Here is a 27,737-nt window from a genome sequence, read left to right on the forward strand (position 1 = left end):
TTTATTGAGATACAGCACGGAAATGGCCTTTCTGGCGCTTTGAGCCGTGCTGCCCTGCAGTCCCCCAATTAAAACCTACCCTAATTACAGGACAATTTACAATGATCAATTAACCTGCTAACCAGTACGTCTTTGAACTGTGGGAGGAAACCCACGCGGTCACAGGGCGAACGTACAAACTCCTTACAGGCAGCGGCGGGAATTGAACATGGGTTACCTGTACTGTGTAAAGAGTGGTGCCAACCACTACACTACCCTGCCAACCCTGTTGATTTGGAGTGCTGGGGACAATGGATTGATTTCTTTAAATAATCTCCTTCATTTAGCATGATTTATATCTATAATTGCAAGTGGAGTGCGATACCTTGATATCTCTTTACAGCTGGTAACTTTGCACAGAAACAGCAGGAAACAAATGGCGATCAGATCTTAATTTCTCCTTTAATATCTGTATCAGTTCAAAATCTGAAACCGCAGCCTTACTCATCTGAAAAGTTAATCACACTTGTCCAGTTTGTCAGTTTTCAGTCCTGCAGGATTCACTCCCATTGTATTGTATTCTGTGAGTCACTCTCCAGTCATGATTGATACTTGGACTGGATTTCACTTCCATTTCAATCAGGCTCCAAGTAGGATACAAAGTAGCAGACTGACCCATCAGTGACGAAAGAGAGATTTATCAGAGGCCAGTGCGCTACTCTAACTTAACCTGTATTGTTTGTCAATAACAATGAAGCATTGTTATGATGGTTGTGTAGAATTTCCTGGATGAAACTGTTCTGTAATTGAAGATAACAAAGCCGAATTTTGTTGGCGGATGGATACACATCACATAACTTATGTAGCATTGAATCTGTGGGCTGAAAGAGATCTTTTTTAAGAAAATATTTTTGCAAAGACATAATTGATACACAAGCCATAACTACCAATTTCAGGATTATTTTAAGGCTGGAATTCATTATAAAAATAATCAAAAAGATTATTTACAATTCTGAATGTTAAAGACTCAAGTTTGCAAAACATGAGGTTTTTGTAATGAGTATTTATAATATTGATACAGGCTGGGGATTTTTTACATGAGTATTGCTGTAACTTTAGGGCAACAAAAAAATATAGTTAGGTCCAGATAAAAGTTTCAACCCAAAACTGCAACTGTCCATTTCTCTCCACGGATGCTGCCTGAATTGTTGAGTTCCTTCAGCATTTTGTTTGTTGCCTTAAATATTAGCGTCGGCCATCTCTTGTGACTCCATGCTGTAAATTTAGATTAACAATTAAATTGACAAGGCTGGACAACAGAAGATGTATATAATCTCAGGCTAGTGAGGTCAATGCTTGGTCCAGAGGACCAAAATTAGTAAGAGTGTTAAAAATTCTGTGCAGAAGGCAGGACAAAGTGTTGAAAGCTCAAGATTTTTGTCATTCAACAATACACATGTATACAACTAAACAAAACAGTGTAAGAAAGTGTATGGGCATGCACTTTGGTAGAAGAAATGAAAGGGTTGACTATTTTCTAAATGGAGAGAAAATACAAAAAAAAACGGAGACACAAGGGGACTTGGGAGTCCTTGTGCAGGATTTCCTAACGGTTAATTTGCAGATTTAGTCTGTGGTGAGAAAGGCAAACGTGATGTTAGCATTCATTTCAAGGGGACTAGAATATAAAAGCAAGGATGTAATACTGAGATTTTATACAGCACTGGTGAGGCCTCTGCCTGGAGTATTGTGAGCTCTTTTGGGCCCATCAGTTTTGAAACTGGAGAAGGTTCAAAGAAGGTTCGTGAAAATGATTCCAAGATTGAATGGCTTATCATATGAAGAGCATTTGATGGCTCTGGCCCTGTATTCACTAGAACTTAGAAGAATGAGGGGTGACTTCATTGAAACCTATCTAATGGTGAAAGACCTTGATAGAGTGGATGTGGAGAGGATGTCTCCTATGGTGGGAGAGTCTAAGACCAGAGGTCACAGCCTTAGACTAGAGGGGCGTCCTTTTAGAACAGAGATGAGGAGGAATTTCTTTAAGCCAGAGAGTGGTGAATCTGTGGAATTCTTTGCCACAAGCAGCTCTGGAGGCCAAGTCTTTATGAATATTTAAGGCAGAGATAGATAGACTCTTGATTGATCAGGGCATGAAGGGATACAAGGAGAAGGCAGGAGATTGTGGCTGAGAAGAAAATTGGATCAGCCAGGATGAAATGGCAGAGCAGACTCAATGGGACAAATGGCCTAATTCTGTGCCTATATCTTATGGTCTTATGGAAACATCGTTTCTCTGAAGGGGCAAAACACAGTACATATGGTCACACACTGCACATGTAGTTATGAATCAGCACATACAGTCACAAGATAATATTAGCTCAAGTCCCTAAGTGACATGGCCTGAAGGTTCACATGTTGACATAAAGTGCGAGGAGTATGTTTATGTAAGACAGTATAATGTTACTGTCAGTGGTTTAATAAAACAAGCAGTCGTATAAATATGTGAAACAGTAGCAATAAGAAAATATGACCAGTGCAGGTCGGGAATGTGTCTGTGAGTTGGGGGGTTGGGGGTGGACGTTGCAGGGCATTCAGTCAGCATCAGCCATGATTGAATGATAGAGTAACCCTGATGGGCCAAATGGTCTCATTCTGCTCCTATGTCTAATGCTCTTATGGAAACTTTCTGAGCTTCACAGTGGCAAGGTAGAAATGGAAGGTGGAGAACCTGAGAGAGTTATTTAAAGTGGTAAGTGACAGGGAATGTGCATATACCAACATCCACTGAATGTGCCCTTCATCACATTGTTGTAGGAATCTCATGGGCCCACAAGAAAGCTGGAGAATCACTTGAACTACATTGAAAACTACAACTACATTTAATCCCAATATCAAAGGGTAACCTTGTAAAGAGATTTTAAACACCTCCTCACCTGGCAAAGATCTAACACACATTTTAAGTGGTTGGCAGATTTGCATGAGAAACGGTGAAAACGAACTTCTAGAGGGATTATTTTTACAAGAATTTTTGGAGCACAGAGCACCGGAGTATTAGACTATGAATCTTTTTAATACCCAAACAAAATGAAATTGATAAGCAACAATAAAAATACATACTGGCAGTGGGGGAGGTGGGGGGGGGGAAGAGTGGAGGGATTGAGTCCCAAAGGTTCACAGGACATTAATGGAAGTAGGTTTTAAGATTCCACTTTCTTAAACCCACATTTTATGGAAATTAGCGTCAATGAAGTACATTTTTCCAGGACAATGTGAGAGATTAATACCTGGATTAAGTAGGTTTTGTTCTTCAGATTACTTTTCAGTGGAAGTATTTATACTTAATTTTTTTTTAATCACCCGGGGTGTACTATTTTGCATGCGTTTAAGTGCATACTCCAGGCCAAAACACTCTTGGTGCATTGAGAAAGAGAAGAATCTACTATTGCAAGCGTTTCCTTAGCTGTGCCTGCTAAACTTGCCGCAAGTTCCTATTCATAGTTTAAACATCCCATCTGAAGAATCCAACAGTGACACACCCTGTAGTGCAGGAAGTGGAGCAGCCTTTGTGGAATTCTTACAGCGGGGAACATTACATAACAAGGTCTAAACAATGAATGCAAAAATAAACAATCTTTTAGCTTGCTTACTATGTAATAATAATAAAGGTGTCCCTTTTAGAACTTATTTTCCTCTTGGATCTCCAACTTTTTACCAAGGAGCCTGCATGGCACCAGATGTCCTGGGTCAGATGGGGAAAAGTGGGTCACATGGGCTACAAGTGTTTTTGTGTCCATTGTTAATGGGGCATTGGGAGCTGCATTTGGCAGCTGGAACCCAAATAGTGCAGATGAGTGGTAGGTTTTCCTGCAACCAAAGAGAACCACCCCTACCAGCACCTCAGCTCAACCAAAATCAGAAGTCAGCATCAGCAGATTTATTTGATTAGCAGAATCATAAATCAGAATCGGAATCAGGTTTATTATCACTGGCACTGTGTCATGAAATTTGTTAACTTGGCATCAGCAGTTCAATGCAATGCATAATATAGAAGAAAAAAAAATCAATCAATCAATCAATTACAGTATATGTATATTGAATAGATTAAAAATCGTGCAAAAACCAGAAATTATATATATTTAAAAAGTGAAGTAGTGTTCAAGGGTTCAATGTCCATTTAGGAATCGGATGAGAGAGGGGAAGAAGCTGTTCCTGAATCGCTGATTGTGTGCCTTCAGGCTTCTATACCTCCTACCTGATGGTAAAAGGGCATGCCCTGGGTGCTGGAGGTCTTTAATAATGGTCGCTGCCTTCCTGAGACACGGCTCCTTGAACATGTCCTGGGTACTTTGTAGGCTAGTACCCAAGATGGAGCTGACTAAATTTACAACCCTCTGCAGCTTCTTTCGGTCCTGCACAGTAGCTCTCCTCCCCCCACCCCACCATAACAGACAGTGATGCAGCCTGTCAGAATGCTCTTAGGATAGGAAGGTGCACTTTTAATAAATTTATACCATTATTACGAGATGGGTGTTTTACTTTCACAGTGGCAAGGTAGAAACGGAAGGTGGAGAACATCAGAGAGTTATTTAAAGTGGTAAGTGACAGGGAATGTGCATATACCAACATCCACTGAATGTGCCCTTCATTACATTGTTGTAGAAGTCAAAGCCAAAGTTAAAGCACAGGAGAGGGCATACAAGGAAGCAAAAACTAGTGGGAAGACAGAGGATTGGGAAGTTTTTGAAACCTTACAAAAGGAAACTAAGAAGGTCATTAAGAGGGAAAAGATTAACTGTGAAAGGAAGCTAGCAAATAATATCAAAGAGGATACTAAAAGCTTTTTCAAGTATATAAAGAGTAAAAGACAGGTGAGAGTAGATATAGGACCGATAGAAAACGATGCTGCAGAAATTGTAATGGGAGATAAGGAGATGGAAGAGGAACTGAACGAGTATTTTGCATCAATCTTCACTGAGGAAGACATCAGCAGTATACCGGACACTCAAGGGTGGCAGGGAAGAGAAGTGTGCGCAGTCACAATTACGACAGAGAAAGTACTCAGGAAGCTGAATAGCCTAAAGGTAGATAAATCTCCTGAACCAGATGGAATGCACCTGCGTGTTCTGAAGGAAGTAGCTGTGGAGATTGCGGAGGCATTAGCGATGATCTTTCAAAAGTCTAAACATGAGGAATTCTGCAGATGCTGGAAATTCAAGCAACACACATCAAAGTTGCTGGTGAACGCAGCAGGCCAGGCAGCATCTCTAGGAAGAGGTACAGTCGACATTTCGGGCTGAGAGCCTTTGTCAGGACTAACTGAAGGAAGAGCTAGTAAGAGATTTGAAAGTGGGAGGGGAGGGGGAGATCCAAAATGATAGGAGAAGACTGGAGGGGGAGGGATGGAGCCAAGAACTGGACAGGTGATTGGCAAAAGGGATATGAGAGGATCATGGGACAGGAGGCCCAGGGAGAAGGAAAAGGGGGAGGGGGGGAAAAACCCAGAGGATGGGCAAGGGGTGTAGTCAGAGGGACAGAGGGAGAAAAAGGAGAGAGAGAGAGAAAGAATGTGTGTATATAAATAAATAACGGATGGGGTATGAGGGGGAGGTGGGGCATTAGCGGAAGTTTGAGAAGTCAATGTTCATGCCGTAAGGTTGGAGGCTACCCAGACGGAATATAAGGTGTTGTTCCTCCAACCTGAGTGTGGCTTCATTCTACAGTAGAGGAGGCCGTGGAAAGACATATCAGAATGGGAATGGGATGTGGAATTAAAATGTGTGGCCACTGGGAGACCTTTCAAAAGTTGATAGATTCTGGCATGGTTCCGGGCAACTGGAAGATTGCAAATGTCACTCCGCTATTTAAGAAGGGGGCAAGGAAGCAAAAAGGAAATTATAGACCTGTTAGCTTGACATCAGTGGTTGGGAAGTTGTTGGAGTCAATTGCCAAGGATGAGGTTACAGAGTACCTGGAGGCATATGTCAAGATAGGCAAAACTCAGCATGGATTCCTTAGAGGAAAATCCTGCCTGACAAACCTATTGCAATTTTTTGAGGAAATTATCAGTAGGCTAGACAAGGGAGATGCAGTGGATGTTGTATATTTGGATTTTCAGAAGGCCTTTGACAAGGTGCCACACATGAGGCTATTTAACAAGATAAGAGCCCATGGAATTACGGGAAAGTTACATATGTGGATAGAGCGTTGACTGATTGGCAGGAAACAGAGAGTGGGAATAAAGGGATCCTATTCTGGTTGGCTGCCAGTTACCAATGGTGTTCCACAGGGGTCTGTGTTGGGGCCGCTTCTTTTTACATTGTACATCAATGATTTGGATTATGGACTAGGTGGCTTTGTGGCTAAGTTTGCTGACGATACAAAGATAGGTGGAGGGGCCGGTAGTGCTGAGGAAACGGAGAGTCTGCAGAGAGACTTGGATAGATTGGAAGAATGGGCAAAGAAGTGGCAAATGAAATACAATGTTGGAAAGTGTATAGTTATGCACTTTGGCAGAAGAAATAAACAGGCAGACTATTATTTAAATGGGGAAAGAATTCAAAGTTCTGAGATGCAATGGGACTTGGGAGTCCTCGTACAGGATACCCTTAAGGTTAACCTCCAGGTTGAGTTGATGGTGAAGAAGACGAATGCAATGTTGGCATTCATTTCTAGAGGAATAGAGTATAGGAGCAGGGATGTGACGTTGAGGTTCTATAAGGCGCTGGTGAGACCTCACTTGGAGTACTGTGGGCAGTTTTGGTCTCCTTATTTAAGAAAGGATGTGCTGACATTGGAGAGGGTACAGAGAAGATTCACTAGAATGATTCCAGGAATGAGAGGGTTAACATATGAGGAATGTTTGTCTGCTCTTGGACTGTATTCCTTGGAGTTTAGAAGAATGAGGGGAGACCTCATAGAAACATTTCGAATGTTGAAAGGCATGGACAGAGTGGATGTGGCAAAGTTGTTTCCCATGATAGGGGAGTCTAGTACAAGAGGGCATGACTTAAGGATTAAAGAGCGCCCATTCAGAACAGAAATGCAAAGAAATTTTTTCAGTCAGAGGGTGGTGAATCTATGGAATTTGTTGCCACAGGCAGCAGTGGAGGCCAAGTCATTGGGTGTATTTAAGACAGGGATTGATAGGTATCTGAGTAGCCAGGGCATTAAAGGTTATGGTGAGAAGGCAGGGGAGTGGGACTAAATGGGAGAATGGATCAGCTCATGATAAAATGGCGGAGCAGACTCGATGGGCTGAATGGCCGGCTTCTGCTCCTTTGTCTTATGGTCTTTATTTGGTGAAGTTTATTTAATATTGCTTGTGGTAAATGCAAGAGATTCTGAAGATGCTGGAAGTCCAGAGTAACATACACACAGAATGCTGGTAGAACTCAGCAGGTCAGGCAGCACCTATGGAGAGGCACACAAAGCCATCATTTCGGGCCGAGCCCCCTCATCAGGACTGTTTGAGGTATTAGTTTTATGGAATAAGTGCTGGAGCACTCAATCCACCAAATTAACACTCACCAATAAGAGTCTCTATGATAGGTCATTCATCTGTGACCCAGAATAATTCCAACAATCCAAGTATCAAGTTAAATGAACTCAACCCAGCTGCGTCGAAACAAAATACTTACTTTTAGCATCTAAAAATTATTCTTCCTCTTTTCTTTCATGAAAATAGGCTGGTTTGACTAGAATTTTTTTAAGTTAAGGTATTGAGCAGCTATAGGGCTGGACCGTGCTCATCTCTAGCTGCCGGTTCCAAGGTAAACCATCAGCACTGACCTCCTTGCAGCTCAGCTAGTCTCACATTGAAAAGGGGAAGCCAGGCGTCAAAGTCTGACCTACCTTACCTTCTGCTCTCTTGGTGGGCTCACCACTGGTGTACCGAGCTGAGGGACTAGATACACTTAATACCCAGCCCGTGCACACCTATGGTGAAAGAAATGTGACCCAGTTCACACAAATGAGAGTGCAAACCTTGTGTTAAAAACACAAGGGCAGGTAAGTGGCTGAACTATTTTTCTTTATGATGAAGGTATTATTTTTACTTAATTTACTTTCTGAAATTAAGGATTCTTTTCATTAAACTTATTATTTGTATTTATTTAAGCCAATTTGTATAGCTTTTAAGTGCCTGATTATTAAAATCCTTGCTATCGATGAGTCCTCTCCATCCTATAGGCCAACTCTTGGGATCAGAGGGTTCAGCCACTCCTCTGTGTCCAGATCAGGTTAATGCAGGTGCTATGGCAGTGAGCCGGATATGTAAAACACAGCCAGTTAAACATTTCAGGGACCTACATACTCTTTTTAACTCATACTTCATGAAAAGAAAGTGTATTCTCTCGGGGGGGGGGTGCTGCAAACATAAGAGAGCAAAGTTCTGGAAGAATCTGAGTGCCAAGAGATTAGCTTGTGAAGCTGGACATTCTGAGGAGTAATATTATCTATAAAAAATTGCATAGAAGATTGATATTATGACCAAATCCATTTATGACAACTCCCTCAACCACCAGGCTCTTTAACCAAGGGAGACAACTTCACTCACTCCATCATTGGAATGTTCCCACAACCTACGGGCTCACTTTCAACAACTCTCCATCTTATGTTCTCAATATTTATTGCTTATTTTTTTTGTATTATTTATTTCTTTTTATATCTGCACAATTTGTTGTCTTTTGCACATTGGTTGAACACTCAAGTCGGTGCAGTCTTTCATTGATTCTATTATGGTTATTATTCTATGATGGATTTATTGAGTATGCTGGCAGGAGAATGAAACTCAGGTTTGTAAATGGTGACATCTATGTACTTGTATAATAAATCTACTTTGAACTTTGATCAGATGGATACAAAATTAAAAGCAATGGAAATTAGTGAACGTTTTGTTTCTAATTACGTACCTTTAGTCACACTGTAATAGCAAATCAACCCCACAATCAGAATGACCACCAGAATGGCTGCTACACAGACACCCATCACCACCGGCTGGAAACTGAAATCTGGAAAGTAGAAACCACACAGATAGTTGTTTGTTGTTTCCCCTTAGAGAAGGGTTATTGAATACCTGCAAGTCTGAGATAGAGGTTTGACCTATAGTGGAACTAAGACAGAAAATTGGAAGTGTAGCCAAACTCAGAGCAGCTATGGTTGTGCAGCAGGGCCAAGGTGCTCCTAGTGCTCCAGAATTTTATGTTATGTACCCATTCCACAAAAACCATTAAATGTACTAAGTTGCACATTTTGTTTTTATAGCTTTGAAAATGCATGTTGTAGCAATTAGCACATGAACCCTTCAAATATTTACGGTCAATTTCTTTGACTGATTCCTTAAGAAGTCGATGATACAGGTTAATTAACAAGGAGGTAGCTTTCGCATGAAAGGCCATTGACCTGAAATGTTAACTGTCTTCATAGATCTTGCTTAATCTGTTGGGTATAAAATTCAGATAATTGTCAAAATTTTCTAGTTGCTGAGAAGTGTGCGGTGAATAAAGGAATATTAAGCAGGACAAGACTAAACAAGTATAAGGTTCTGTCTTTCTACAACGCACACTGCTATACAGCCAGGTGGTTTAACTTCTCCTGTGGGGAAAGTTTTAAAAGCAATTATCAAGGAAAGTGTAGTCACTTGGATAAGTGATTAAAGACAACCGATAAGGATTTGTTGAAGACAAACTTCATCAGACTAACTTATAATCAGTATCAGGTTTATTCTCACTGAAATTTGTTGTTTTGTGCCAGAGTACAAAGCAAGACATTAAAAAAAACTATAAATTACCAGAAGTATGGGGAATATACTGGAAAAGCATTTTGAGGGAGAGATTGATGGTCACTAGGAAGAGCTGGGATTAATTAGAGACAACCAACATGACTTTGTCAAGGGCAGATCCTCTGTGACTAATTTGATGGACCATAGAGAGGAAGCTTCCCTGACCCAAAATATTTACTGGTTTCTCTTTCAACGGGTGCTACATGACAGCATTTCTGCTTCTGTTTCAGAATTCAAGCTACTGTGGTTACTGTTCTTTATTACAGGAGTGTTCAGGCAAAAATTTGTAAATGAGACAAAGCTTACAAATGAGAATTTTAATCAACCGCAAGTAAATAAGGGGTGAATGAACAGATGAAATTCAGGGCAGATGTGTGTCAAGTGATAACCTGTGGTAGAGGGACAGAGAGTCATCAGTGGCTTGATCACACTCTTTTAACTGGGATGCAGGTGCGGAGAGACCTGAATCTATACTCTGTAGTGTTCTGTTAATACAAATGACTATGAACTAGCAATTGTGAATCATTGATCATGAAACATGAGTTTGAATCTCACCATGGTAATTCAAACAATGAAAAAAACCTGGAATTTTAAATAAGCTGTCTCAGTTATCATGATGGTGAAACTGTTGGACATCATAAAAAATCCCATCCGGGATTTCAGGGAAGGAAATCTGCTGTCATATAGTCACTCAAATCTGCTGCCTTAGTAACTATGAATGACAATAACTTCTGGCGTTACAATGACTTTCTATATCCCATGAGTGAATAGATACATTTTTGAGAACATGGTCATGAATACAGGCAGAAAGGAAGTTAGGATGAAACTGCATAAACCATGTGGAAGGCCATGGTGGGAGTGTTTTGTCTAGCCCTGATCATCACACGCTTGTGAAATGCGCTCATTGGCCACTTTATTTGGTTCCCCCGGTACTTAATAAAGCAACCACTGAGTATATGTTAATGGTCTTCTGCTGCTGTAGCCCATCCACTTTAAAGTTCTATAGTCTGACGTGTTGTACGTTCAGAGATGCTCCTCTGCACACCACTGTTTTTTTAAAAAAAATTTTTAATTCAATTTTCAAACTTGATTGCACAGAATAATATCTACCCTCCCCCCTCCCCTTAAGCCTTCCCCCTGTAGCATACCACTACCTAAAAAAAAGAAAAAAAGACAGAAAAAAAAAGAAAGAAAGAAAAACTGCCTGGATATTGGAAAGTCTCCACATACTCCATGGGATTCGAAATAAATTCAATATATGTATTTGTTTCTTTCCCCATCTTTATCATTGGAGCACCTATATATACAATCCTATCTTTTGTAAATAAGAGCACCAAATACTGAAAAACGTATCACACCACTGTTGTAATGTGTGGTTATTTGAGATACTGATGCTTTCCTGTCAGCTTGAATCAGTCTGGCCATTCCCCTCTATTTTCCCCACAGAACTGCGGCCCACTGGATTTTCTTTTGTTTTTAATGAACTCTAGAGACTGTAATGCATGAAAATCCCAAGAGGTCAGCACTCTAGTATCAAACCACTTGTCTAGCACCAACGATCATTCCATGGTCAAAGTAACTTAGATCACATTTCTTCCACCCCTCCCCCATCGTTTGGTCTAAACAATAACTGAACCTCCTGACCATAACTGTATGCTTTTATGCACTGAGTTGCTGCCACATGATTGGCTGATTGGAGATTTGAATTAACGAGCAGAAGTACGGGTGTCCTTAATAAATTGGCCACTGAGTGTCTGTGAAATCTGGGGGAGGGCGTAAGAAAGAGTTATTAGAATGGATCCAGAAATAAGGGAAGGATGCGGCTTCCCATTCCAGTTCTTCGCCTCCGCCGCATCCATTTACAGGATCCAGCTTTCAGAGGGGTGCTCCTTGTTTTAAGAACAGGGGTCTCCTCCCTCTACTATTAATGCTGCCCTTGCCCACACCTTCCCTATTTCCTGTACATCTGTGCTCACTTCATCTTCCCATCTTTGTAATAGTGGCAGAGTTCATCCCGTCCCTACCTATCACTCCGTCAGCAACCACACTCAACACATTATACTCCGCAACTTCCACTGCATCCAAAGGGATCCTGCCACCAATCAGATCTTTATTCCCTCCCCCTCGCCCCCTCTGCATCTCCCTTGTCCATTCATCCCTCCCCACTAACCTCCCTCCAGGCACTTATCCCTGAACCGGACAAAGTGCTACATCTGCCCATTCACCTCCTCCCTCACCTCCATTCAGGGCCCCAAACAGTCCTTCCAAGCGAGGCAACACTTCACCTCTGGGGTCATCCATTGTGCCCGGTGCTCCTGATACGGCCTCCTCTACACTGGTGAGACCCATCGTAAAATGGGGAGCCACTTTGTCGAGTACCTCCACACCACCCACTAGAAGCAGGACTTCCCAGCAGCCAAACATCTTAATTTTGATTCTTTTTCCTGTTCTAACTTGTTGATCCATGGCATCCTCTTGAGCCAAGATGAGGCCTCCCTCAGGTTGGAGGAGCAACACTTCGTATTCCATCTGGGAATTCTCCAACCCGATGGCATGAATATTGATTTCTCTTTCCAGTAAACAAATTTTACCCCCTCCCCCACACTTCCCACTCTGGTCTCTTATCTCTTCTCACCTACCTATCATTTCCTCCTGTGTCCCCTCCTCCTTCCCTTTCTCCTATGGTCCACTCTCCTCTCCAATCAGATTCTTTCTTCTCCTGCCCTTGACCTTTCCTACCTACCTTGCTTCACCTACCACCTTCCAGCTAGCCTCTTTCCCCTCCCACCACCTTTTTATTCTGGCATTTTGCTCCTTCCTTCTCAGTCCTGCAGAAGGGTCTTGGCTCCAAATGTCGATTGTTTATTTATTTCCATAGATGCTGCCTGGCCTGCTGAATTCCTCCAGCGTTTTGCATGTGTTGACCAGGGCCTTTAGCTGTATTGCTGTTGGCATTTGGCATTTGGCTTATTGTTCCTAAGTGGTTATTCCCAACTGAAAAACTGCTGAAAAATTCAAGATTCAAGTACATTTATTGTCAAAGAATGTATAAATTATGCAAACAACAGGAATTCTGCAGATGCTGGAAATTCAAGCAACACACATCAAAGTTGCTGGTGAACGCAGCTCTTACTCACTCTTCCTTCAGTTAGTCCTGACGAAGGGTCTCGGCCTGATACGTCGACTGTACGTCTTCCTAGATAAATTATGCAACCTTGCTCACAGGTAGGCACAAAGCAAGAAGCCCCAAAGAATCCAATTAAGGAAAAAGAAGAATTAAAATAAAAATAAAAGTCCAACACTTGATGTGCAAGAGGAAGAAAAAAATACAAATCATGCAAGCAATTCAAGTGAGCAACAGATATTTACTTTCTCAGCATTGCTTACTCCTTTACAAATACAAAATCTCTCAACAAAAGAAATTCACGTTTAAATAGTTCATGACTTTACCTTGTACTGGTACTTCAATCTTGTTGCTAATCTGATCGTGCATCAAGCAGTAATATATTCCTGATGTTGCAGCTTCAATAATTATGTGGTTCTGCTCTGTGACTTTGGTCTTATTCTTGGACGGATACACAAAATACCAACTGTAGCTTTCTTTAGTTTCGTAATTTACAGTGCAGTTGAGTGTAAGCTGTTGGCCCGGAATAGGTGGATTTGGATCGGAGGTCAATTTAACAGACCAATCTATAAAGAAATTCAGGACAGAAATTTTATTACAGTGAAATTATTGCAAAAAAATAGTTTTATGTAAGACAATAAGACAATGCATTAGCACTGTGAATCCTATGCTTTCTAAATGGTTATATCTGACCTGTGAATGGCTAATTACAAGAAAATAACATGTTTAATTTCCTGGTATTATAAATCCCATATCTTTATAAATAGTCAAAAAGTCTTAAATCTGTTTTGTCATATAATCTATGAATTAACCATTGAACCATTCCAAAAATGTGTCGTGCCTAGTTTTTCAACCCCATTGTTAGTATATCGTATACCGAATGGTAATAAGACCATAAGACAATAAGATGTAGGAGCAGAATTAGGCCATCTGACCCATCGAGTCTGCTCCGCCATTCAATCATGGCTGACTCTTTTTTCTTCTCCTCAACCCCAATTTCCAGCCTTCTCCCCATAACCTTTGATGCCATGTCCAATCAAGAATCTATCAATCTGTCTTAAATACAACCAGCAACCTGGCCTCCACAGCTGCATGTGGCAACAAATTCCACAAGTTCACCACCCTTTGGCTAAAGAAACTTCTCTGCATCTGTTTTGAAAGAGTGCCCCTCTGTCCTGAGGCTGTGCCCTATTGTCCTAGACTCCCTACCATGGGAAACATCCTTTCCACATCTGCACTGTCTAGGCCTTTCAACATTCGAAAAGTTTCAGTGAGATCCCCCCTCATCCTTCTGAATTCCAGTGAGTACAGACCCAGAGCCATCAAACATTCCTCGCATGATAACCCTTTCAATCCTGGAATCATCCTTGTGAACCTCCTCTGAACCCTCTCCAATGCCAGCACATCTTTTCGAAGATGAGGGGACCAAAACTGTTCACAATACTCAAGGTGAGGCCTCACCAGTGCCTTATAAAGCCTTAGCATCATATCCTTGCTCTTGTATTTGAGACCTCTTGAATTGAATACTAACATGGCATTTGCCTTCCTCGCCACCGACTCAACCTGCAAGTTAACCTTTAGGGTGTTTTGCACAAGGACTCCCAAGTCCCTTTGCATCTCAGATTTTTGGATTTTCTCCCTATTTAGAAAATAGTCTGCACATTTATTTCTACTACCAAAGTACACAGCCATGCATTTTCCAACATTGTATTTCATTTGCCATTTTCTTGCTGTTTCTCCCAATCTCTAAGTCCTTCTGCATCCTACCTGTTTCCTCATCACTACCTGTCCCTCCACCAATCTTTGTATCATCTGCAAACTTGGCAACAAAGCTATCTATTCCATCATCTAAATCATTTATATACAGCGTGAAAAGAAGTGGTCCCAACACCAACTCCTGTGGAACACCACTAGTCACTGGCTACCAACCAGAAAAGGATCCTTTTATTCCCACTCGCTGCCTCCTACCAATCAGCCAATGCTCTAACCATGTTAGTAACTTTCCTGTAATACCATGGGCTCTTAATTTGGTAAGCAGCCTCATGTGTGGCACCTTTTCAAAGGCCTTCTGAAAATCCAGATATACAACATCCACTGCATCTCCTTTATCTATCCTACTTGTAATCTCCTCAAAGAATTCCAATAGGTTTGTCAGGCAGGATTTTCCCTGAAGGAAACCATGCTGACTTTGTACTATCTTGTCCTGTGTCACCAAGTACTCCATCACCTCATCCTTAACAATTGACTCTAACATCTTCCCGACTACTGAATCAGTAGGCCAAGCAGCATCTATGGAAAAGAGGAAACAGCTGACATTTCAGACCAAGGCCCTTCATTAGAACTGCCGGGAATTTGCTGTATTGTGTTGGTATGACATGCAACGTAAAACAGCAACTTTCAACAATTATAAAGAATAACAAATTGTATAAAAAAAGTCAAAGGATAAGGTACAGATATGGAATAAAATGTGCATAAATACAAACTTTACAATGTAAACAACATTATAAAAAGTAGTTTAAAGTGCTTTCAGTGCAGTGTAGTGACTGGGGTAATTGATAGGGCTGGGTGGAGGGTTAACCAAAATGGTTGATCTGATTAACTGCTTAGCGAGAGAAACTTTGAAGATGGCATGAAGTTTTGTTTTAATAATCCTGTAGCACTTTCCAGAAGGGAGCTTTTGGAAAAGGCAGTTTGCAGGGCGAGTACTCTGTGCAAAAAAAAATTCTGTCTGCTTCTTTCTCCTGGACACAAACAAGTCCTACATCGTGTAATATTGGTCAGATTCATTACTGGATGCAAAAATACCAGGTTATTTGGTTTTGTAAGGTACACTATGGGTTGATGCATAAGACCATAAGTCCATTAAACATAGGAGCAGAATTAGGCCATTCAGCCCATCAAGTCTGCTCTGTCATTCCATCATGGCTGATCCTGGATCCCAATCAACCCCATTCACCTGCCTTCTCACCATATTCTTTGATACCCTGACTGATCAGGAAATGATCAACTTCTGCCTTAAATATACTCATGTACTTGGTCTCCACTGCAGTCTGTGGGAGAGCATTCCACAAATTCACTATGCTCTGGCTAAAAAAAAATCCCTCTTACCTCTGTTCTAAAAGGTCAACCCCTCAATTTCAAGGCTGTGCCCTCTAGTTCTTTATACCCACACCACAGGAAACACCCTCTCCACATCCACTCCATCTGGTCCTTTCAACATTCGGTAATGTGGAAATGCATCGAAAGATACTTTTCAAGTTAAATTATAACAGAATTTTCATCTCCACAAATGCACCTATAGATTCTTTCTTATAAAGAATAGATTCTAATTTACATTTAATTTGTTTTTTTTTTTCCCAGTGAATTGACAGGTCAGAAAGGGAATGGGAATGGGAATTAAAATGTTTGGCCACTGGGAAGTCCCGCTTCTGGAGGATGATGTGGAGGCGCTCAACGAAGCCATCTCCCAATTTACATCGGGTCTCACCAATGTAGAGTAGGTCACATCGGGAGTACTGGACACAATAGACAACCTCAGCAGATTCACAGGTAAAGTGTTACCTCACCTAGAAGGACTGTTTAGGGCCCTGAATGGAGGTGAGGGAGGAGGTGAATGGGCAGGTGTAGCACCTAGGCCAGTTTCATGGGTAAGTGCCTGGGGGAAGATTAGTGGGGAGGGACTAATGAACAAGGGAATCAAGGAGGGAGTGATCCCTGCAGAAAGTGGCAGGTGGGGGGGGGCGTTGGAAGTAAAGATATGCTTAGTGGTAGGGTCCCTTTGGAGATGGGGGAAAGTTGCGGAGGACAATGTGTTGGATGTGGAGGCTGATAGGGTGGTAGGTAAGAATGAGAGGGACTCTATCACTGCTGTTGTACAAGGAGATATTGAGGCATTTGAGCCAGTGGAGCTGTGGATCAGGGGAGCTTCTCAATTCTTGAACTAACTAGCACAAACTAATTACTACAGTTCAGCAACACTATGGCCACTTTGATTATTTTAGTACTAAAATTGAATTTTTTCATGTTAATTGTGACTTGAAAAAAACTGAGTTTAATTTATACATAATTTCTATTTTTCTTCTGAATACTGCTTATACAATGCTATATGCCTGTAACACTTCAGCAAGTAAGTTTTTCTTTGCACCTGTGCATACATGTACTTGAGCATATGACAATAAACTCGACTTTGACATTTGACTTTACTTGTAAGTAATATGCAATAGTCTAGAAAATTTGCCTGTGGGGTAGCAGAGTCCTGATCCTGACGTGCTGGATTATCAGTTTTAGTGTAATTGGTATGCACTTCTGGTTGTACTTTGACTCTGTTACCTTTTACAATTTGCATAATAAACACCCACGAGAAACGAATAACATGAAAAATAACAAAAATAATCATAAAATTGATATTTTCATACCTATAACCAGCCCTCTGCTGTACTTTGGTTCAAATCCATTCTCAGCTTTGCATTTGAGGGTTTCCTGTAACTCACTGTTAGTCAGTTGCACAACGAACTCTGCCTTTCTCCGAACCACTGCCTGAAGGTTTTTCACCATAACTTGGCTTCTATATAATGTGTAATTTATTGGTAAGGTTCCTTCAGTTGACAAACAGCAAATAGTTGTGAACACTATTTTTTTGTCCTTATGGTCAATTTTTGCAGAAATCACAGGATTGGACACTGGAACTTAAACAAAAGGAAAATATAAGTAACAATTTAAAAGAACATGTTTATCTTCCTTTTAAAAGCTACACCCTCACAAGATGCAAGTAACCCAGTGCCAAGTGGTGCCAAGGTCAGTGTTTATTGAGTAATCTTTTGGCGGTCCAAAACGCATTCAACATTTCATAGGAATCAAAATGAAGTCACAGGGAGACTTTTTCTATATCTTAATAACTTATTCAGTCCAACACAAACAATGGAGTCTAACAAAAGGTGCATGATGGAGTCCCAGTTTTCTCAGTAATAAGTGCAGGCTTCACCAGCAATATTCACAACCCAAGAAAGGACCTGCTGAGCATTTTGACCCCGAAATAGCACAATTGTGGTATAAGAAATTTTTTTGGCCTCTAGCCCAGTCTATTGTTAATAATCATTAGTAAGAAGTGACTAAATCTCATGTGCTGCAAGACTTGGGCTTTTTCAAAACTTCCATCTCAAAGCAGCAGTAGGTCAAGTGCACATTTGTTCAGTATCCTGTGCTGTTTTCTATATTGGTGACACTGTATCCCTCATACAGTAATTAAGTTCAGTTCTTCCCTCAGCTGCTGAGAGGAGATTTTAAGTTGTCATTTTGGATTATCAGCCCAAATTCTGGAGTTGTTAGGTCGTGTTGCAGCTCCATGAAATGCTGATTAGACCACATTGCATTCAGCTCTGGATGCCTCATTTTAGGAAGAATGTGGAAAACTTTAAGGGAGGACACAGAGGAGAGTTACCAGGATGCTGCCTGGATTGGAGAGCACATCAAATGAGGAAAGATTAAGCAAGCTTGAGCTTTTCTCTTTGCAGTGAAGATGATGAGAAGTGACATGATAGAGGTGTATAAGGTGAGAAGAGGCACAGATTCAGTGCCCTTTTCTCAGGGCGGGGGGGGGGGTATGGGGGAGACAATGGCCAATACCAGAGGACATCATCAATCATCAATTTGTTTTGACTCTTCATCAAAGAATTCAGTCAGTCTCATCAGACACAACCTATCCCCCATGAAGCCATACTGACTATCCTAATCACACTATTCTTCTCCAAATGCTAAGAAAAGGGCTGCCCACACTGACGTAAAAGTCACTGGTCTATAATTCCCTGGGTTATCCCTATTACCTTTCTGGAACAAAGGAGTAACTTTTGCACCCTCCAATCTTCGGGCACTACTCCTTTAGCCAGTGAGGATGTAAAGATCATCAGCAAAGGTGCAGCAATTTCTTCTCTCACTTCCTGAAGTAAACTGTGGTATAACCTCAGAGACTTATCTGTCTGAATGTTTTTCAAAAGTTCCAGCACATTTCCAACAACATGTTCCAGCATGGTAGCCTATTCTACACTGTCCTCATTTTCGTCAAGATCCCTCTCACAATGAATACTGAACAAAGTATTCAGTAAGGACATTCCCTACCTCCTCCAACTCTAGACATGTTTCCTCTTTTATCCCTGATCTATCCCACCCTCAGTCCAGTCATCCATTTGTTCTTCATGTACATACGTGTAGAGTGTCTTGGTTTTTTTTTTCTTAATCCTACTCACCAAGGCCTTCTCATGTACTTTCTAACTCTCCTAATTCCCTTCTTCATATAACTCTCAAGAGTCCTGTCTGATCCTTGCTTCCTAAATTTTATGTATGCTTCCTTCCTTCTCTTGCTTAGATGTTCCACACCTCTTGCCAACCATGGTCCTTCACCCCAGGGACCTATGGTCACTGTCTCCAAAATGTTCACTCACTGGGAGATCTGTCACCCGAACAGGTTCATTGCTAAGGACCAGATCCAGTATGGCTTCTCCACTAGTTGGCCAGTCTACGTATTGTGTCAGGAATCCTTCCTCGATACACCTAACAATATTTGCCCCATCTAAACCTTTGGCACCAATGAGATTCCAAGGAAGTTGAAGTCACATGACATACACTTACTTTTGCACCTTTCGAAAATCTGCCCTCTGATCTGCTTCCCGGTGCCCCTGTTACTATTGGGAGAGGGGGTCTATAGTTTACACCCAAGGGAGAATGCTACTTCCTTCCTGTATCTGACACCCACTCACCAAGAGGTAAACAATCTTTCCTCAGTGTGAACATAGAACATAGAACAGTACAGCACAGTACAGGCTCTTCGGCCCACATTGTTGTGCCAACCCTCAAACCCTGCCTCCCAATCTCCTTTCTTCCTGCAGCTGTGATATTATCCCTGAATAGCGACACCACTCTCCCATCTCTTACTTCCCTCCCTGTCCCTTTCAAAAAATTTTAACCCCAGAGCATCCAGCAGTCTTTCCTAGCCCTTGTGACAACAAAGTTTCTGTAATGGCTGTTAGGTCATCGTTCCATGTACTGGTTCATGCTCAGAGTTTATCACTCTTGTTCCTAATACTTCTCACATCAATTGGCTCAATTTTGGAGTGGGGCCTGAAATGTCTACTGGATGCTGCCCACTACCTATTAAATACTCCCAATGGCATGCATCTCAAGTAGCTTCTGACAACCAGGTCCTGCTCCTGGCCTTCACAGAACTGTTCCTACTGACAAGAGAAGCGACGTTTAGCTTACTGGCACCTTAAAACCGGTTGCGTTGGGCAAATGGGGTCGATAGCCATGGTTGGCAGTTCATCTAGGGGAAGGGAAACTCTGATCACCAACCTCCACTGCCTTGCGGCTATACTTGCTCATTGGGGAGTAAACCCCAAGGGGAAGTGTGGAGCTGGAGTCCCTAAAGCAGCCCCACAGGAGCTCAATGCTGAATGGCAACACCTGGGACACCGCTGGTGCCAAACTGTTCTGGTTTCTGCTGTTCTTTTCGATTCATTAGCTGTGTGGAGAGGGGTATTCTGCTGCATGGGCAAAAGCTGCCTCTCCATGTCATACCGCTCTAGATGCACATCACCTGGACGGCGAAGACTCCCACGAACGGAGGGCCCCACAAATGCTGCCGGACTTGCTGAGTTTCTCCAGCAGTTTGTGTGTTGCTTTGGAATTCCAACAATGGGCCATAAGACACAGGAGCAGAATTGGGCCGTTCAGCCCATTGACTCTGTCCCGTCATTGCATTGTCCCTCTCAACCCTATTCTCCTGCCTACTCCTTTAACACCATTACTAATCAAGAACCTATCGACCTCTGTTTTATATATACCCAATTACCTGGCCCTCACAGCCATCTGTAGTGATGAATTCTACAAATTCACAGCCTCTGTAGGATGCCTTGTGCTTACCACTTTTGGAGGGGCATAATTTTAAAACTGTCCTTGCTAACATTGCTGGAATTCTGTGAACAAATAACTTCAATAGGTCCAAGGGTTTTGCACCTTGGCGCTGAAAGTTAGGATCTACCAGACATTCCAAGTACTATTTCTAAAATACTTTCCTCTTTGTGGATTCCAACCATTGAGTCACCCATCCTTATCCCTTCTTCTACTTGTTATCATTGGTTCCTCTTATTTCCCATCAGATCACTCACCCACTTGGAACTGGAGAGCACTTGCATTTTGCGAATGGTACATTTTCATGCTCTTATCAAACACAAGATAAAGATATAAGAACTTTACTTTAACAGATTTACCTTTGAAATTGTTAAGTAGTTACACTCTGAATCTTTTGTCTATCCCAGTCCATCACAGGAAAAGCCCTCCTATCACTGAGCACGTCTACAAGAAGCATTGCCACAAGAGAACAGCATCCATCATCAAAGAAAACTATGCACTCTTCCTCTGCTGCCATCAGGAAGGAGGTAGAGGAGGCTTAGGTCCCAGTAGGCTCAGAAACAGTTATTGACCTTCAACCATCAGGCTCCCGAACCAATGTGGATAACCACTCACCTCAAAACTCAATTGTCTCCACAACCTATGGACTCACTTTCAAGGCCTCTACAACTCATGTTCTCAAAGTTGTTTATTATTTATGTATTGTTATTAGATTTTACTACTTTTGCATTTGCAAAGTTTGTCTTCTTTTGCGCATTAGTCTGTCTTTTCCATTGATTCCACTCTGTTTCTTTGTACCTATTGTGAACGTGCACAGGAAAATGAATCTCAGGGTAGTATACGGTGACGTATATGTACTTTGATAATAAATTTACTTTACACTTTGTTTCACTTTGATAACCACATTGACTGAGATTGTCAATAATCAGACCGGATTTATTTATTTTGATTGAAGGACATGTATTTTTTTTAGATGTAGTTTTTTTTTTGCTGTGCATTAAGATGAAGAAAGGAAAGACAGCAGGTCCTGATGAATTAGTAATAGAACAAATTATCGCTCTTGAAGATTATGGAATTGAAAAACTTACTGATTTAATCAATGATATATTTGGAATAATACCAGAAGAGATGGAAAAAAATCAGTATTTATCACCCTTCCTAAGAAACCTGGAGCAATAGAATGTGAATTACATAGGACCATAAGTTTAATGAGTCATATCACGAAGGTACTTCTAAGAATTTTGATGACTTGGGATGAAAGCCAAAAGTAAGATACAAGCTGAAATAGGTAAAGAACAATAAATATGGTTTTGTGAAAGACAAAGGTACAAGAAATGCAATATTGATGTAAGGATACTATCAGAACGAGCTATTCAAGTGCAAAAAGATTTATTTGTTTGTTTTACCAACTACACAAAAGCATTTGATAAAGTGAAGCACAATTAGTTATTTGAAATATTATAGAAAACTCTAGATCTAGATTCAAAAGACCTCTGCCTAATCAGAAATCTGTACTGGGAACAAACTGCCGCTGTAAGAATAGATGGAGAAGTGAGTCAGTTTACGAAAATCAAGAGAGGCGTTAGATAAGGGTATGTTTTCTCCCCTGATTTATTTAATATGTACAGTGAAACAATATTACAAAAAATAAGAGACATCTTGGGAATCAAAGTTAGTGGTGAAAACATCAATAATTTCAGATATGCAGATAACACTGTGTTAATTGCAAGTACGGAGGAAGAACTACAAAACTTAATTGATATAGTTGTTGAAGAAGGTGCAAAAATGGGTCTCTCTATCAATTGCAAAAAGACAGAATGTATGGTGATATCCAAAAAGAAGGAGAATCCTATCTGCAGGCTGAGAATAAATGGGGAAGACATAAAACGAGTACAGAACTTTTGCTACTTAGGAAGCTCGGTGACATCAAATGGCAGGTGCAATATGGACATCAAAAGAAGAATAGGGATGGCAAAAGACACCTTTACGAGAATGAAGAGTATACTGACCAACACTAAGCTAACCTGCCTCAGAGTACTGAAATGTTACGTTTATCCAGTTATGTTATATGGCTCAGAATGTTGGACAATATCTAGTAACATGAGGAAACGAATTGAAGCAGCAGAGATGTTATTTTTGAGGAGGCTGCAAAGAATATCATGGACAAAACAAATATCTAACAAGAATGTCATGAACAGAGCAAACACAAAAAGAGAAATAATGTATGAGATCATGAAAAGGCAACGTAACTTCATTGGACATGTGATTAGGAAAGAGTAGTTAGAATACGCGGTAATTATGGGAAAGATTGAAGGGAAGAAAGCAAGAGGAAGACAAAGACAAGTGATGATGGAGACAGCAGCCAGAGAACTGGAAATGAATACCAATGAATTGATCCACTTTACCCAAAACAGAAGTGTGTGGGCCATGGCAGTCAAAGCTTAAACTGGGCACGGCACCTGATGATGATGATGAAACCACCATCAGAATCCTGATAAACAGAGTATATTATGTATTTTCAAATCGGAAGTAACATGTGTTGAACTTAAACATAATTTCCAGTTGTAGAGCCACAAAATAAAATGATTAGAAGTCAGTTTTATGCCTTTACACAAAGGAGTTCTACATATTGTTGCATCACTGCCTGGTATGGGAACTGCATCTCCCTTAATCGTAGGACTCTGCAGAGAGTGGTGTGGACAACCCAGTGCATCTGTAGTTAAGAACTTCCCATGATTCAGGACACTTATAAGGACAGGTGTGTAAAAAGGGCCCGTAGGATCACTGGGGACCCAAGCCATCGCAACCACAATTTATTCCAGCTGCTGCTACCTGGGAAGCGGTACCTCAGCATAAAACCAGGACCAACAGACTCCGGGACAGCTTCTCCCACCAAGCTGTCAGACTGATGAACTCACGCTGACTTGAGTGTACTCTATATTACATTGATTGTTCTATTTATTTTAAATTATTTTGAATTACTATGATTGCACAGGACACATTTTGATGGAGAAGTAACGTGAAGATATTTACTCCTCATATATGTGAAGGATGTAAGAAATAAAGTCAGTTCAATTCAATGAGCAAGACATATATTGATTACATTCTGATAACAGTGTTACAGTATTTATATGAAGATCACCTATAATGTAGGTCAGTATCCTAAGATGATTCCAGAGGGTTTGATTGGAGAAGTTCTTCTTTGGCTCTCCATCGATTTTCGATGTTGACTGAGGCCTGGGCAAGGTTGTATGGAAGACCGGAAGTTGCCCATGTTGCAAGTCTCTCCTCTCCACACCATCAATGTTGTCCAAGGGAAGGGCACTAGGACGCATACAGCTTGGCACCGGTGTCGTTGCAGAGCAATGTGTAGTTAAGTGCCTTGCTCAAGGACACAACACGCTGCCTCAGCTGAGGCTCAAACTAACAACCTACAGATCACTAGACCGACGCCTTAACCACTTGGCCATGCACCACAATTACAGAAGTAGAGATGAAACAAAATAAGGAAAGATTAGGAGAGCTCAGCAAAAGCTTCGGCACAGGCATGGATGGAGGCAGATTAAGGAGATGAGAAAGTCAAAGGAGAGAATTCCAGCAGCTGCAATCTAAGAGGACGAGGCATGTTTTCATCGGATTGAAGGAATGAAGGAAAGGATGGAGACCATGTTAAGGAAAGAGAGATTTCAAAGAAGAATGTGATAGGTCTAGAAGAGGTTACAGAGAGATGGAGGGCAGAGGTATGGGAATGGGGTTGTTTACTACAAGAATCAAAATCATAATTCTGAAGTTACATGGGGATCTGATATAAAACGTTAAAAAAAATGGGAATGTGTGACTAGATATAGGTTAGGAGAGGAAGAACAGAATTTTGGAAAAATTAACTTACAAAGGATGGGATGTCAGCCAAAAGAGCCGGGAATAGATGGGAATTGAGAAACGTGCGGGTGAGCATGAAACTACAGAAATGAAATCTGACACTGTTTTGATGGAGGGAAAAGGAGGGTGAAAACTGACCAGAGCCAAACAGGATACAGAGATTTTTCGGGCTGAGACAATGGCTGAGGAGAGAACGGGAGGAAGTTACAGTTAAAGTTACAGACAAGCAGTAGCTCTGCATCAACCAATGAAAACAGGCCAGGTAGTAAATGAAATTTTTTAAATAAATTGCAAGAAACCAAAATTAATGCAGCAAACGGAAATAGCAATCTTGAGTTAACATTGGCTCCAGTAAAATATTATCAGAATCAGAATCAGGTTTAATATCACCGGCATATGTTGTGAAATTTGTTGACTTTGCAGCAGCAATACATGATAATATTAAAAATGTAATTACAGTAATTATGTATTTATTAAATGGTTAAATTAAATAAGTAGTGTAAACGTAGATATAAAAAGTGTGTGCAGTGTTTATGGGTTCAAAGTCCATTCAGAAATCAGATGGCAGATGGAAAGAAGCTGTTCCTGAATCATTGAGTGTGTGCCTTCAGGCTTCTGTACCTCCTTCCTGACGGCAGCAATAAGCACAAGGCATGACCTGAGTGATGGGGGTCCTTTATGATAGACACTGCCTTTTTAAGGTATTGTTCCTTGAAAATCTCCTGGATGCTACTGAGGCTGGTGCTCATGAGGGAGGTGACTAAGCTTACAACTCTCTGCAGTTTATTCCACCCCCATGCAGTGCCCCCCTCCCCTGCATACCAGCTGGTGACACAACCGGTGTCCTATTCTCTCTGCCACGACTAAAAGTGAAATGATCTTTCTCTGGATTTAGTATTTACATTTGTTACAAACTCAATGCAACTTTTGTGATCCCTGCCTCTCAGTTTTTATGGAGCACAAGAGGAAGAAAGTAATCCACAAGTGTGTAACTGTCCTCAAGTATTCTTCTAGTTATTTCTATAGTTTCCCCTTACACTCCTTCCACATTTCAGAACACATCCTTCACCGTGGGAGTAGCTTTATTAGATAGACTGCAGTAGTAGAAGATGCCTCACCACTGCCTTCTCAAGGGCAATGATGGATGGGCGATAAATGCTGGTGTTTCCAGCGCAGCTTACATCCTGTATATGAAAATAAATCTTCTGTCATAGATCAAGGATCCTTGTCACATAATAGCTCTGTTTCCTTTTTTATTGTTCAGATAACTTCCATCTGGTTCTTTGTGATCACTACTTCCAATAAAATTCCATGTTTGATCTCATCAGATACAGCAATTTGAATTTCCTCTGGGGCCCTTCATTGTTAACCATATGACTTCTGGTGTTTTGTACGCATAGACATATGATTCATTTTCTTTGAGAGTTATTTTTAACGTGTGGATGACACATTTCGAAGGCGATCCTGATCGGTATTAGGAGTATGACAATTGCTTGTAACTTCACAGACCTTTCCAGTCTGAGGTCTCACCTGGATGTCTGAATTGTTCTGTTGCAGATGGAATCAAAGAAATAACGGTGATTGAAGTTCAAAAGAAAGGTGAAACATCTTCCCGAATTTCAACGATCTTTGCCTAGGTGCAGGGATCAAATTTCAACCACAAATACCGGTCTGTTGGAGCTTGCACATTTCCCTTGTGACTATGTGTGTTCACCCTAGATACTCTGATTTCCCCCACATCTCAGAGCGATGTGCTAATAATCTATATCCCTGAGGGGCAGGAGAATCCTGGGGATTTGATGGACATGTGGGATGGTACAGGCTACAAGGATGTGAGACTTACTCTGACAGCTACCATAGGTTTTAAATACTCTATGTTGAGATACTATTGAATTTGAAAGATGGGACATAAAATAGGAATGGGGTGATCCCACAAATTGTTCGTAAAGTCATAGAGCCATACAGCACAGAAAAAAGGCCTTTCGCCTAAAATGGTCCATGCCAACCATAGTATCCTGAAGAAGGGTCTCTGTCCAAAATGTGAACTGCTCATTCATTTACACAGATGATGTCTGATTGGCTGAGTTCCTCCAGTATTTTACACATATCACTTTGGATTTCCAGCATTTGCAGATTTCCTCCTGTTTATAGTATCCTCCCAGTTGCCAATAACCCTTCAAGCCCTAACCCTCCATGTACCTATCCAAATGTCTCTTACATTTTACAACTGTGCCCAGCATGACCACTTCCTCTGACAGCTCATATCAGGTACTCACTGCTCTCTCTGTGAAGAAGTTATCTCTCCGGTCTCTTTTACATCTCACAATAACTTATTTTAGTCAATATATTTCAGCCACAACTGACAGCAGCCACAGAGTAGCCCCGGTGGCTGCAGGGGAGGGAACAGAACTGGAAAAAGGCAATCAAAGGAGATTTACTACATAGTTCATCTAGCTTTGTGTTACTTCAACCACAACTCATTTCAAATTTAAAATTTCACGTCTGACACAGACTACTTTCTCTAAGTTTTGATTTCAGGTGATTTGCTCATGCAGCATTTAATGTTTGAAATAGATATACGTGGAAACAGAGGAAGCAAAATTGACAGTAACAAAAATTCTGTGCTATATGTGGGTGAATTCAATGTCCATCTCCAATAGTGGCTTAGTGACATCATCATTAACTGGGTGAGTCCATTCATGAAGAACATAGCTGCCTTACGTTCAAGTAGATTTACTCTCATGTTGATAAGTATTCTGCTGCCATTACACCAGTCCAGGATAGCACAGGAAGAAATGGCCACCATAGAGTCCTTGTGGAGGCGAAGTCCTACCCTCCCACCAAGGTCACCCTCCTTGGTGTTTGTGGCATGATAATCACATTAAACAGGATAGACTCAGAACCAATCTGGCAGTTCCAAACTGGGCGTCCTTGAGGAACAGTAGACAGTCTGCAACAGCACTACAATCTGTAACCTGATTGCTTCGCTCTAACTTGACAATCGAACCAGGGACACAACTGAGGTTGAATAAGAAGAGTAGAAGGGCAGGTATAACTCTAAGCATTCTGAAG

At 41.2% G+C, this 27,737-nt stretch overlaps 1 protein-coding gene across 2 annotated transcripts in view; it reads right to left on the bottom strand.

Annotated features, from left to right (window-relative positions):
* Positions 1-422: 422 nt before the first annotated feature.
* The window catches only part of LOC140187392 (uncharacterized), a 36,291-nt gene continuing 8,976 nt past the window's right edge, over positions 423-27,737 (bottom strand). For both annotated transcript variants that reach the window (XM_072242688.1, XM_072242687.1), the window contains 4 exons: positions 17,303-17,572; positions 13,214-13,453; positions 8,895-8,993; positions 423-860 (listed from right to left, as the gene is read on the bottom strand). In XM_072242688.1, coding sequence (XP_072098789.1) covers positions 838-860; positions 8,895-8,993; positions 13,214-13,453; positions 17,303-17,572 — 632 coding nt within the window. In that variant the 3' untranslated portion in view covers positions 423-837. The remainder of the gene's footprint in view (positions 861-8,894; positions 8,994-13,213; positions 13,454-17,302; positions 17,573-27,737) is intronic.

Source organism: Mobula birostris, chromosome 24 (assembly GCF_030028105.1).
Source record: "Mobula birostris isolate sMobBir1 chromosome 24, sMobBir1.hap1, whole genome shotgun sequence".
NCBI classification, from domain to species: domain Eukaryota; kingdom Metazoa; phylum Chordata; class Chondrichthyes; order Myliobatiformes; family Myliobatidae; genus Mobula; species Mobula birostris.